Source organism: Acomys minous (assembly GCF_964271855.1).
Source record: "Acomys minous genome assembly, chromosome: 19".
In the NCBI taxonomy this organism is placed as follows: domain Eukaryota; kingdom Metazoa; phylum Chordata; class Mammalia; order Rodentia; family Muridae; genus Acomys; species Acomys minous.
The window spans coordinates 60,377,253-60,389,946 of NC_140499.1; the positions used below are offsets into that span (position 1 = coordinate 60,377,253).

General features: G+C 50.5%; 2 protein-coding genes across 4 annotated transcripts; one reads left to right on the forward strand and one right to left on the reverse strand.

The window, feature by feature from the left end:
* GPATCH4 (G-patch domain containing 4) lies at positions 1-9,963 on the forward strand. Of its 2 annotated transcripts, none has more exons than XM_084769865.1 (8): positions 1-99; positions 4,623-4,758; positions 5,159-5,232; positions 5,328-5,420; positions 5,510-5,596; positions 8,274-8,365; positions 8,625-8,675; positions 8,877-9,963. In XM_084769865.1, the coding sequence occupies exons 2-8, from the start codon at positions 4,680-4,682 to the stop codon at positions 9,661-9,663; spliced, it is 1,263 nt and encodes a 420-aa protein (XP_084625991.1). In that variant the 5' UTR covers positions 1-99; positions 4,623-4,679; the 3' UTR covers positions 9,664-9,963. The 2 variants fall into 2 exon arrangements, with proteins under 2 accessions (XP_084625991.1, XP_084625992.1); XM_084769866.1 differs by lacking the exon at positions 1-99 and adding an exon at positions 138-254.
* Positions 9,964-10,437: 474 nt separating this feature from the next.
* Positions 10,438-12,540, reverse strand: NAXE (NAD(P)HX epimerase). 2 transcript variants are annotated; one of them, XM_084769867.1, is made up of 6 exons: positions 12,319-12,537; positions 12,122-12,230; positions 11,919-12,029; positions 11,720-11,833; positions 10,954-11,101; positions 10,438-10,694 (listed from the first exon to the last, which is right to left on the reverse strand). In XM_084769867.1, exons 1-6 carry the CDS (start codon positions 12,480-12,482, stop codon positions 10,492-10,494), a joined length of 849 nt encoding a protein of 282 aa, XP_084625993.1. In that variant the 5' UTR covers positions 12,483-12,537; the 3' UTR covers positions 10,438-10,491. The 2 variants fall into 2 exon arrangements, with proteins under 2 accessions (XP_084625993.1, XP_084625994.1); XM_084769868.1 differs by lacking the exon at positions 10,954-11,101 and having other exon boundaries at positions 12,319-12,540.
* Between the last annotated feature and the right edge of the window lie 154 nt (positions 12,541-12,694).

A 12,694-nucleotide genomic window follows, 5' to 3' on the forward strand; every position in this document is an offset into this window, starting at 1 on the left:
CTTCTGCATCCTAGAAGGACCGAAGTGTACTTCCGGGAAGATGGCTGCACCCAAGTCCTGTGTGACACGTGCTTTTACTGAGAGGACCCGGCACTGACGGTAAGGGGCTTACTTTCCCCAGGGGCGAGAGCAAAGGCGAAGATCCCGGAGTAGTTCCAGCGGCCGACTGTGCGGCTGTGGGCCCTCTAGGCCGCTGCGGATAGGTGGCGGTGGCCATCCCGGAAAACTGACTGGAGAGGAGCCAGCTCCTTACAGTGAGTGTGCTTGCAGCCTTCACAGATCTGGCCGCGTCAGCCCACGCCCGCCCACTGCAAGTGCGTTAAGAGCAAGTCCTACTTGTGTGGGTCAGTTCCACCCAGAAACGCTGACCGCATTCTCGCTGTAATTGTTAAGGGCTAGGAAATAAAGCTGGTCTCCGACTTCCGGGGAGGGTGGTTTTGAATTACCGTGACGAGGAATAGTATGTGGGAAGTCTTTCTTACGGCAGAGAGCGCCACAAGCTGCCCCAAAGTAGCTGCTTCTTAAATTCTTCTCTGCCAGTCCTGGATCTATTGCTTGCCAGTTGTTTGGCTTCAGCTAGTAACTAAAATTATCAGTGGTCTATTTCTTCTTCGTAAATTAAGCATAAGTAATACCTTCTAATAAGATTGTTGGCAGGCATAAATGAGACGGGCCACGTGAAGCTATTAAAAACCTGGTGTTGAGTCAATGCACAAGTGTGGAGTATGGTCATTATTACTGTTAAGGTAGTCAGAGGTAATTTTTGAGAGGTGGCAGTTGTCAAGTGACTTAAGCATCTATAATGAGATCTGGTGCCCTCTTCTGGTGTGCAGGTGTACGTGCAGGCAAAACACTGTATACTTAATAAATAAATAAAATCTTTAAAAAAAAAAAAGGCGCCAGTCAGTCGGGCTGTGGTGGTGCACACCTTTAATTCCAGCACTCGGGAGGCAGAGGCAGCAAGATCGCTCTGCATTTGAAGCCAGCCTGGTCTACAAAGTTAGTCCAGTACAGTCAGGGCTGTTACACAGAGAAACCCTGTCTCAAAAAAAAACCACAAAGAAAAAAAAAGGAACATTTGCAGCTCTAGGAGCCTGAAAAACAGATGTGGCCAGTCTGTGTTCTCTTGGAGAGAGAAGCCGGCAGGCCAGAGCTGGCCCTCTCCACTGCCACCAGGTATTACAGAAAGGAATGTGCTGTGGGGGTTGGAGTGCGGAAGCCACCTGGTCTTTGCTTGGCTTGCTAGATCCAGTCTTGAGTGTCTTTGGATTCCTGCCCAGGTTTCCAGGACCTGCCTTTGGGAGCTAGTGTGACAGCCCTGGTCTGGGCAGTGGGTGGCACTTCACAGGCCTCAGATGCAAGTCACACCTTCAGTTTCCTGGTTGCAGGTGCTAGCCCCGCCCTGTGTGCTTCTTGCTTGGCTGCTGTACTTAAGTTCCCCTGAAGATTCTGGTCCCCCTGAGTTTCCAACCAATGACTAACGATTCAAAGAGCTCTCCCTAGCAAGAGTGGAGTGCACAAGAGGGGGCCCTTTTAAACGGTATTACAGCAGATCTGACAGCGCCAAGGGAAAGCCTGGCATTTGCACCTGCTGGGGTGTTCCTGCTCCTTGAAGTGTCTGTCCCTGGAGTTGCTGGGGTCCAGTGCAGGTTTTCTGAGCCCATCTCTCTTGGCCGTGTCTCCTACTATCTGATGCTGACACTCCTACTCCCAAACCAGACTCTGGATTTTTATCTCCTGCTTTGTGAAGTTCTCTATTTCACTTTGCTGTTACAGCTAGAAAAATGTTTCAAGTGTTGGCCACGTCTACTTCTTTCCAGTTTATTCCTTGGAGACTTGGACAGCTCGTGCCTGGATGTCACCTGTCACCTTCTAGTAGATGGAAATCCTGTTCATCATTCTTTTTTTTTCTTTCTTTCTTTCTTTCTTTCTTTTTTTTTTTTAATATTTATTTATTTACTATGTATACAGTGTTCTGTCTACTTGTGTGCCTGCACACCGGAAGAGGACCCCAGATTTCATTATAGATGGTTATGAACCACCATGTAGTTGTTGGGAACTGAACTCAGGACCTCTGGAAGAGCAGCCAGAGCTCTTAATCTCTGAGCCATCTCTCCAGCCACCCTGTTCATCATTCTCTCTCTCTCTATTTTTTTTTTTTAAGGTTTTTTGAGACAGGGTTTCTCTGTGTAACAGCCCTGGCTGTCCTGGACTCACATTGTAGACCAGGCTGGCCTCCAACTCACAGCAATCCTCCTGCCTCTGACTCCCAAGTGCTGGGATTAAAGGCATGTGCCACCATGCCTGGCCTGTTCATCATTCTTAAACCTAATAGGTAATGCTAGGGATACTGCCTAAGTTGTGTTGGACTTTATACGGGGTATTGATAGACTTTAGATCTAATGAAAGTCCTCCCCTTTAGAGCTGAGACGTTCCAGAGGTACTCCAAGAGTCACAGGAGTCAGCTGTAATGGTTTTCTGTAGCCAGGGTGATGGCACACTCCTTGGATCCCAGCAACTGGCAGGCAGAAGCAGGCAGATCTCTGTTGAGTTTGAGGACAACTTGATCTACATAGTGATGGCTAGCCAGGGACATGTGGTCTCAAAACAAAAACAAAGAGCAGTTTCTCCTACACCCATAACAAATGATCTTAGCACAAATTAATACTGGTAGTCTCTGTTTTCAGTGTCTTGTGTGATGTGTCATTAGCCATTTTGGAGGCAAATTCAGTATACAAGTGGGGCAACGCCAGTCTGGAGCAAAGGAAGCATGTGCGAGCTACTGTGAAGAAATGCAGCTGCTTGGAATCAGGGCTGAGTAGGTCTTCAGGCAAGAAGCCCAGGCCCTTTTTTTCCCACTTGTAAGATGAGGCTCCTACCTGCCCCACAGGACTGTTTATGAGGTATGAGGTGATAGCGAGTGGCAGCCAGGTGTGTTTACTTAGTGCTCAGTTAGCACCCCCTCCCTACACTAGGCAGTTTCAAAGGGAAGCTTCTGGAAGCCTGGCCCACCAGTCATGTGGGAGGAAGGCTTGGCTCCCACACCAGGACCGTGCAGATGCTGGAGCACAGGTATAGACCGTAGCTCTCGTAAATATATTCTCTAGGCTCAAGTTACCAAACACCGCAGAGCCTTCTTTTCATGGGATGACATATTTGGGGAGATCCTACCGACTCTGCAGACAGGCTTCCTGGTTTGAATTCTCCATACGTTAGTTGTGTGACTTAGTCTAGCCAGCTGCCCGTGCTATCTCACATTCCAATGTGTGGGGCGGGGCAGGGAAGGCAGAGAATGAATGCGCGTGGGTACAGAGGGCTGAAGACAGCGCACGGAAGTCAGCTCTCTCCTTCCGCTAAGTGGGTCCCTAGGCTTAAGCTCAGGCCATTGGTTTTGACAGGAAGCCTTTGCCCACTGAGCCATCTTTCTGGTGTAGCTTCCTTTAGACAGAGCCCAAGGCCATTGAATGGTGCCGCTGATTGAGGCTTTCCCACCTCAGTTAACATAAAAAGGGCTATCTACAGATTGTACAAAGGCTAACTAAGCTAAGTTATCCTCTGCAGGTGTATCTGGAGGCACATGAAGGCTTCAGCATAGCCAGATGCCACACATCTAGGTGTCAGGATTAACAGTAGCTCTCTTTTGTCCTGTTTTGTGTTGGCCTCTTTGACCAGAGAGAGGACTTCCTAAAGACCAGTCTTCCTCCTGATGTCTCCCCAGGACTCAAGAAAAAGAATTCTGGGGGGCTGGAGAGATGGCTCAGTGGTTAAGAGCACTGTCTGCTATTCCAGAGGTCCTAAGTTCAATTCCCAGCAACCACATGATGGCTCACAGCCATCTATAATGAGAGCTTATGGACAGTCACACATGCAGGCAGAACATTCTATACATAATAAAATAAATAAATTTAAAAAAAAAGAATTCTGGGGCTGGAGAGATGGCTCGGTGGTTAAGAACACTTACTGCTCTTAAAGAGGACCTAGATTCAGTTTTTTGGGTTTTCTTCTTTTTGGTTTTTTAAGACAGGGTTTCTGTTTAGCCTTGGCTGTTCTGGATTCGCTTTGTAGACCAGGCTGGCCTTGAACTCACAGCGATCCTCCTGCCTCTGCCTCTGGAGTGCTGGGATTAAAGGGGTGTGCCACCACGCCCGGTGCTAAACTTTTTTTAAAGAAAGAAAAGCCTTACAGAAGCAGCTTTCTGCACTTGAGGCACTAGACAGGGCCTCATGTGTTCCAGGTTGGCCTTGACCTTCTGACCCTTCTGCTGCCAATCCCCAGTGCTGGAGTTACTGGCATGCACTGGTTATGAAATGCTGGGGGTTGAACCCAGGCCTCACACATGCTAGGCAAGCACTCTACCTACTAAGATACAGCCGCAGGCCCACACTGCCACCCCTTTCTTTTTAACTCATTTGGGGTCTGATGTCGCACAGGCTGCCTTCAACCTCTCTATAGCTGTGGATGGACTGAGCTTCCTGTCTCCACATTCCAAGTGCTGGGATTACACTTGTGTGCCATCATGCCTTGCTTCACATGACGCTGGGGCTAAAGCCTGGGGCTTGGTGTGTGTGAGAAAGCGCGCTGCTGTCTAAGCTGCATCTCCAGACCTTTCTTTCCCTATTCAGAGGAGGGTGCCACATCTTCCCTGGTGAGACCGTGAGGACACAGCCTCTCTGCCCACCATGAGTGTCACCCCAGTGGCCAAGAGTCGTGGGATGAAGTTTGCTGAGGAGCAGCTGCTGAAGCATGGATGGACACAAGGTCTCCTGGGGCCTCTTCCACACCCTCCCCACTGCCTCCCCTCCGCCCGTGTCAGGTCACCAGAGGAGAAACCAGTGTAGAGAGAAATCTTGAGACGTACACATTTTCTGACCCATCTGGAAAAGGGAAGAATGGGAGAAATCCCCATTTTTGGATAACGGGACAGTGAGGGACAGGTGGTTGGGCAGACTAGAGGCAGGGAGGAGATAAGACAAAAAAGATAGTTCTGGCTCAGACAGGGGAGCTCAGTGAGCAGGCAGGAGGAGAAAGGACGGAGTGAGGTAGGCTTCAGAAGGCTGGGAATACCCAGGGACCAGTGTGAGGAATGGCAGTTAGCCGAGGAGGACTTGGTGAGGGCTCAAGGTGGGCTACGAAATAACTCACTCACTGTCCTCTGCAGGCAAGGGCCTGGGCCGGAGAGAGAACGGCATCACCCAGGCCCTCAAGGTGACACTGAAGCAAGACACACACGGGGTGAGACCGCGAGGTGGTCAGCATGAGTGGGGGCGGGGATTGGAGGGCCAGTGGCTGGTGTCAGACTGCGACTTTCCTTTATGATTCACCTGGAGGTGGGACATGATCCTGCCAAGGAATTTACAAACCACTGGTGGAGTGAGCTCTTCAACAAGACTGCAGCCAGCTTGGTCGTGGACAAGGGGAAGGTAAGAACTTGTCAGGTGATGAGTCGTGCCGGCCTGGGGTGGGCTGGGGAGGGCCAGCATGCCACCTTCTCATTGGTACTTTCCAACAGGATGGAGTGCAGATAAGGCGCCTTTCCAAGGAGACCACCCAGCGCAGTCACCCCAAGCCTAGTCTGCTGTATCAGAAGTTTGTAAAGGTACTAGAGTGAGAAATCCAGCTCGCTACTGCTCCCCTGTCTCCCCTGGGTCCTGGTCCATTGCCTTGTGTGACCAACTGATTCTCACTGAGATTCTGGGTCCAACCTTGCTGTGCCCATGCCCTCATGCAGAATTGAGATGGTAAAGTTCCATGGACCCTGCCATCTGTGGGGGAAGCAGCAGTGAACAGTGGGAGGGAGGAAGGGAGGGAGGGCGGGCAAGTGGGCAGGCCATTATTTAGCTAGGGACCAGTGGGGTAGGATATGTTGGTGTCTAACTTAAAACGATACAGAAGCCAGGAGAGTCCTGGAGGTTACCTGGTCCATCCTCATTTTACATATGTGACCCAAAGAGTGAAATAGGGGTTGCTGAAGAGCCCACAGCTGGCTAGGAAAGGCAAAAAGAAGAGGAGCCAGGCTTTCCAGCTTCGTTCACTGTAGCTACAGAAAACCAGCAGTTAGTGAGCATAGATTTGTGCGCAGGGCTTTCCAGGCTCTCTAGCAGTCCTTCCCAGTTTCTACGTCTGGTGGCATCTACTCTTCAGTTCGGGCACTCCTTGCCTCCTCACGAGCCTCTTTGCCTCTAGTCTCACTCCCCACCATAGTCAGCTGACCTTCTGCAAAGCGTCCATAGGGTTCTAGCTGAAACACAAATTGTATCGTGATCCTTTTGTTGGTTTGGTTTGGTTTTTCCAGACAGGGTTTCTCTGTGTAGCCCTGGCTGTCTTGGAACTCACTCTGTAGGTCAGGCTGGCCTCGAACTCATAGAGATCTACCCGTCTGCCTCCTAAGTGCTGGGATTAAAGATGTGCACTACCACTGTCTGGCTCAACTGTAAATGCTATTTTTCTCTCCTCAGATGAGGGGATGAGATGAGAGCCATTCCCAAGCCTTTCTAGCTCTTTCTGAACTCTCGCTGGCTGGTCCAACTCAGCTGTTCTTGCCTAAACTCCTCTCCAAGCTAACTGATTCGAACTGGCTTCTCTCACTTCTAACTGAATTGCTCAAACTGCCTGGCCTAAACTAGTTCTGGCAATATGTTCTAATCTTTTGGCTCCTTCTCAGTCTCTGGCTTTCTGTCTTCGCCTGTGTCTGGCTTGTTCTCTCTGCAACCTGTCTCTGTAACACTGTCCTAGTAATCAACTCAGTTTAAAAAAAAAAGCTTTCTCTCTCTCTCTCCCTGCGCTGCTCTTAGGTAGTTAGTCCTGTCCTGTTCTCTTAAGAGTTGGATGTATTCTATCTCTGACTCGCTCTGTCAAACCTTTCTCTAATTCCTCTTTGTCTGCCCCTCAATTAGATATCACCTCCAAACATGGCTGCTCCCTTCTATAAACAAACCTTACCTTCTTTGTGTGGGATTGAAGGTGTGGACTAAGGGTGTGTCATATTATAATCCAGAGCTTGTCGGCATGCCAGCCTGACCACATAGACTTAGAAGTCTTTGGATGTGATCCCGTGCCAGAGCAGCCGTGTTGCTGGATTAACATTCCTCTCCACCTTCCTTTTTAATGCGACTGGCTTCTACAGCCCTTTATGTTCTTGCTTCAGTCCCACTTGTTCTCTCTGGGTCTGGCACATATTAGCACGCAGGTCTGTTTCTTCTGCTTCAAGAAGCTCTGTTTAGCAAGGCTCGGCGCCACACACCTATAAACCCAGCACTCCAGGAGGCAGAGGCAGGTGGATCTCTGTGAGTTCAAGGCCATCCTGGTCTACAAAACAAGTCCAGGACGGCCAAGCTACAGAAAAACCCTGACTCGGAAAAAAAAAAAAAAGAAAAGAAAAAGAAAAGAAAAAAGAAAGATTCTATGTTCTTGCCCCACGTGGCCTTGACCATTGCTTGACATTCAGATTGAGATTGCACATAAGCACCCTCTAGAAACCACTCCCCAAACCCTGGCCCGAGTTATCTGTGGGACAGGCAGCATCCATCATGCTAAATAACTGCTAAATAACATCTAGATTGCTCCATCTTAATTTTTCTTTTTTCTTTGTTATTTGGTGCGTGTATATGTTCACATGTGATATGTGTGGGTACAGATGTTTACAGGTGCCCATGTAACTGAAGGTCAGAAGTTGACATTAGGTATCTTTCTTGATCTTCACCTTACATACCAGGCTAGGGTCTGTCACTTGAATCCAGAGCTTGCTAATTTGTCTAGTTTAGCTACCTGGCTAGCTTGTCTAGAGATGTCATCCCCACCTCTTGCATGCTGGGATTACATCTGTGTGGGTGCTGGAGATCTGCCCTTAGGTCCTCATGTTTGTACAGCAAGCATTGTTACCACCTGAGCTATCTCCTCACTGGGACCCATTTCATTGTCATTGTCCTCTGTATCCTGAGCTACGTGGCTCATATTGGTGCTGTTAATCTAGCTAAGCAAAAGTACTGGGAATAGAAGTGTGCCTTTATTGTCAGGTACTGGCCACCTCCGCTATGAAAATTACGAGCACTTTTCCCTGCTTAATTCTTCTATCAGCCAGCTGTGAGCCAGAGAAGCCCTGGCTGCTCCACTTCCCAGTAACTGTGGCCCATCTCCTGCCCACACCGAAATGTGCAGGCTGCATGGCTCTGTGCTGTCAGACTCAAGCTTGGGCAGGGAGTTTTAGTGGCTTCTAGGAGACAGGAGGGTTGGTAATGGTACTGGCCTGGCTTCATCCATCTCCGTTTCTCTTCTAGACAGCTACACTAACCTCGGGTGAAGAGAAGCCTGACAGAGACTTGGGGAGCTGCAGTGACGACGACAACCATGAACCCACGCCTCCAAAGATGTGAGGCTTTATTTTGGTACTGAGGACATCTGGGAGGAGATGCCTGGGGACCTTAAGAGAGTGAACAACTAACCCTAATGCTTGGCTTGGCTCTTGCCGGGGGTGGGAGGTGCTGTGGAATTCACTAGATTGTGTCGATCTTTGTATTCTTGCCACTTCTTAGCCAGGGGTTGAACTAGATATGGTGAAGATGTATATTTTCTAGACAGAAGAAAATGTGAGCTTTCTCATGTCTGTGACTTGTCATCTGCCCTTACAGTGTGACTGATGAGATGCTACTTAAAGCTTGTGAGGGGCGAACAGCACACAAGTAAGTTGCTTGCACACCACCTTCCGGGTCTCCCATCTTTTCTGCCTATGCTTGAGAGCCTGTGCCACCTCTCAATTATTTTCATTCCAGGGGAATAACTGCTGTTGTTGGCACAGTCATGTTTGAGGCCAGGCAGTTCTCCTCCCTCTAGTCCCAGCTTTCTCTATAATGCCCTTGCTGACTTGCACCCATCTGTCTTAGGGCTGCCCGGGCTGGAATCACAATGAAGGCCAAGCTTGCTCGTTTAGAGGCCCAAGAGCAGGCCTTCCTGGCTCAGCTCAAAGGCTCAAAGGACGTGGGCACCTCTCAACCACAGACTGACAGCGAGCCCTCCCAGAAAAAGAAAAAGAGGAGGAAGCATAAAGAAGAGGAAGCAGCTGCAACAACTGCAGAGAATCTAGGTGAGGGGCTCCTTGAACACACGGACGAGAGCTTCAGGAAAAGCAAGAAGAAGAAGAAAAAGAAAAAGAGGCGGGAAGATGAGAGAGGAGAAATGGCTGTAGGAAGTGGGGAGGAAGACGACGCAGGAGCGAGTGGGCCTGGAGAACTGAACACAGAGCAATGTGATCAGTCTTCCAGGAAGAGGAAGAAAAAGAAGAGGCAGCACCATGAAGAAGAGGGGTTGATGGCAGTCTGTGATGGAGGAGGCAGGGATGTGACAGATGGAACAAAGGCAGTGGACAGTGGAGCAGACACTGACCCCCGGAGAAGCAGCAAGGAGCAGCAGCAGTGTGGGGAGGACTTGGACACCCAGGATGAAGAAGGGAAGGATGACCTAACAAAAAAAGAGAGAAAGGTCAGAAGAAAAGACAAGAAGAAAAGACAGCAGTGTTGTGAGGAGGTGGTTTTGGATATAAACAATACAGAAGGTGATGGCAGGACTTGGGAAGTAGAGAATGAAGGCGAGAGAAGTCAGCCACACCTAAAGGAGAGGGCTGGCGTCAACACTGACCAGAGAGCCAAAAAGAAGAGGCGCAAGAGAGACTAAAGGTCCAAGGTGGCTCTCAGCTGATTGCTTTTCAACGGTAGATGGCTTTGGGCAGGGTTTCTGTACAGCCCTATGCAAGCAGCTCTGGAGCACCAGTTGGCTGAGGAGAGCCAAACCTTTCCATGCTAGCTGAGGGGATGGGTGTGGTCCCCTGTGAAACTTACTGTCAAAAAAGTCTAAACCCTAGAGCCCAGCAGCTCACCAGCTAAAGGTTAGTAGGAAGAAGAGTCAGGACAGAGGAATCTATATGAAAGAGCGTCTCTGCTTAAAGTCTGGAAATGTAGACTTACGCGAAATGTCTTTCTGTGTATTTATTTGAGACAGGATTTCTCTAAGATAACTCTGGCTTTCCTAGAACTCAGAGAGATCCACCTGCCTCCGCCCCATAAGTTCTTGGGTCAGAGTCATGCACTAGCTCATCCTGCAAAATGTCATTTTCAAATACTGCGAAGGTTAAGAAAAACACACGTGTAGATATTTGGGCTGGGTTACCCACCCAGACTGCCTGTTTCTAACCATGACTAAATGAGAGTTAGGCCTCAAGCCTACAGGTCATTCCCAGCTGACATCACCATTCCTTGCTCCAATGCTAAGCTGAATTTGTCTAGAGCTACCTCCCTGTGTATCACAAGCAAGTAAGACTCATTCCTGGGCGAAGGCGGGCTAGCACACCTGGTGTAGCAACGGAGTTCTTTTCCATTGCTTCCAAATGCCTGGTCTGTTCCCCCAGAGAAAGCATAACCCACTGATAATGATTAAGTCCAGAGACTCCAGTTTTAAGAGAGAGGGTACCAAGTCTTTATTAAGAAACCTGCCCACCCACCTCCCTTAGTGTAGACGGTAGACACACTCTGTGTCCGGGTAGGATGGTAAGTTCAGCTGGTACTTCTTTTCCAGAGCAGGTGGTACAAAACGACCCCCCAGGTAATGGTATCGGCCAGTAAAGTTGGCTGCAGACATCTTGGGTGCTGTCAGTGAGATGAGTAAGTCTGGTTGGATTCCACCAGGATTTCCCTTCTCTACATCCCATCCTGGAGAGAGAATGTAGTATGAGGAGGCAGAGCCCTCAGGCCCCACTTAAGGAACTCTCAGTCCCGTGTACTATCAGGCTTGGGTTTTCCCACAGGGCCAGCAAGAACTTTGCTCCTCAGCCCTAATGTGAGGCATGGAAGGATACATTCAGATTATTTTAGACCTGGTCTCAACTGTGGGTCAAGAATCTAGTTCCCTAGGTAGCAGCCTAAAGACAGGGTGGAGCCCCAGTCCCCCAACCATCTGAAGACCCGGCACCTGAGGGAATGTCGATGCTAGCAATGGGCACAGTGAGTCCACTCAGGACACTCAGGATGCTGTGGAATGGCTCCCGCACATCACCCTTGAAGCTGAAGCCAAAGATGGCATCCACCACCAGCTCATACAGCTCATCAACCATCATGGGCTGAAGGAGAGCAGGAAGAAGAGTGTCAGGAACTGCTGTCACACAGGGAGTGCTGTCCCTGTACCCACAGAGCACAGAGGCATGCGGATAGCTGCTTCCTAAGCACAGAGCAAAGAGTCACTCCTCCAGGCCAATGTGAAGCCAGGCATATCTTCTGTTCTGAGTGCCTGCCTGCCACTGGGGCGAGGGGGGGTGACAACGTAGGGGAGCCTGAGACGAGAAGCCAGAAAAGACCGCTTCGGGTCCAATTCTGATTTTGGGCAAACCACTTCTCTGCCTGCCATTATCTCCATCTATAGACTAAGCTTTTGTTGTTTTAACTGCAGATTTCCCACCCCTAAGTCCATGCATCTACAGAAAAGACTCAGGATGAGGCCCTGAGAGCCAGATCACCGTTAAATGCACGCGGGGAGGGGGTTGGGCATTTGACTGCAGAATACAAGTGCCTGGAGCTGCTGGTGTTGGGAAGTCGCACAATATGGAGGTGCTTCTGCACCCCTTTATTCAGAGAGCACCTTTTGTGGCAGACAGGCACTAAATAGGCTAGCTTGGTCTGAAAACACGAGGGGAAGGGCAGCGGCAGTACTTACTGGAGAGATGAGCTATCAAGCCACCTACCTCTGGGGGCATTTCACCAAGAAAAGGAATGTCCATCTTCTGACACTGAGTCACTAGCCCAGTGAAGAGTGGTTTGTTAGGTCTTTTGGGGTAATAGATAGTTGGCTGGTAACCCTAGTTGAAAAGGAAAGCAGCTTATTCAATCTCCGATCCCAGAATCCTTACCCCTTGCCACAAAGACTCCCGTCCACATACTCACAAAAAGTTTGAGGTGTCGCGCACAGACCAGGCCGTCGCCTCCGTTATTCCCGGGACCACAGATGACCAAAACAGTAGGGGGGCTCTTGGACATGGACGTGGGGGGGTAAGCCTGAAGGCAGAGAGGTGCAAAGGGGCGGCGGTCACCGCTGCCCGGGACTTCACCACCCGTTCCTCGCAAAGGCTTCGCGCTGTGCCGCCTACCTTGGCAATGGCCGTGGCACAGCTCAGCCCGGCCAGCTCCATGAGTTGATCCACACTGAACTGGTATTCGTTAAATAGCTCCTCGTCCACGGCCCGCGCCTCCTCCTGGCTGAGGGAAGTCCTGGCCTGAGTCCGCTGCTGGGGTGCTGAGGGCACGGCCTGCCCCGCCCCGCCCCCGCGGGAGAGCGCGGCCGTACCTCAGGTACTTGACGGTGGCGCTCGCCATGGTCTCTGAAGCCCGGCGCTGCGGTCCCCACCAGGTAGGCCCGGCCCGGCACACGCTTTGCCGGCTCGCGATCCTGGGCAGGCGCGAGCCCGCAACCAGCAGCCCGAACCCCAGCAGCGCCCGCAGCCCGGACATTCAGCACGCACGCACAGCGCCGACCGCCTGGCGCATGCGCAGGATCCGCCCTGCCCCGAGCGCCGGTTGTAACAAGAGGTAGGTTCCGAGTCCGAGGCTACCAGGCGTTCCGCGCACCTTCGTTCCGCCCTGAGTTCTCGCTTTCCCCTAGTGTAGCAAGAGTTCCATAACTTAGGCACAGAGATATAATTCCCTCGCTATGTAACCCAGGG

Excerpts from the sequence above, each read along its gene's own strand:
- GPATCH4 (XM_084769865.1), top strand. The coding sequence starts at position 4,680 with ATGAGTGTCACCCCAGTGGCCAAGAGTCGTGGGATGAAGTTTGCTGAG. Across the intron at positions 4,759-5,158 it reads GAAGCATGGATGGACACAAG|GCAAGGGCCTGGGCCGGAGA; the intron begins GTCTCCTGGGGC and ends TGTCCTCTGCAG. Across the intron at positions 5,233-5,327 it reads TGAAGCAAGACACACACGGG|GTGGGACATGATCCTGCCAA; the intron begins GTGAGACCGCGA and ends ATTCACCTGGAG.
- NAXE (XM_084769867.1), bottom strand. The coding sequence starts at position 12,482 with ATGTCCGGGCTGCGGGCGCTGCTGGGGTTCGGGCTGCTGGTTGCGGGC. Across the intron at positions 12,231-12,318 it reads GCCACCGTCAAGTACCTGAG|CCAGGAGGAGGCGCGGGCCG; the intron begins GTACGGCCGCGC and ends GACTTCCCTCAG. Across the intron at positions 12,030-12,121 it reads GTGCCACGGCCATTGCCAAG|GCTTACCCCCCCACGTCCAT; the intron begins GTAGGCGGCACA and ends CTCTGCCTTCAG.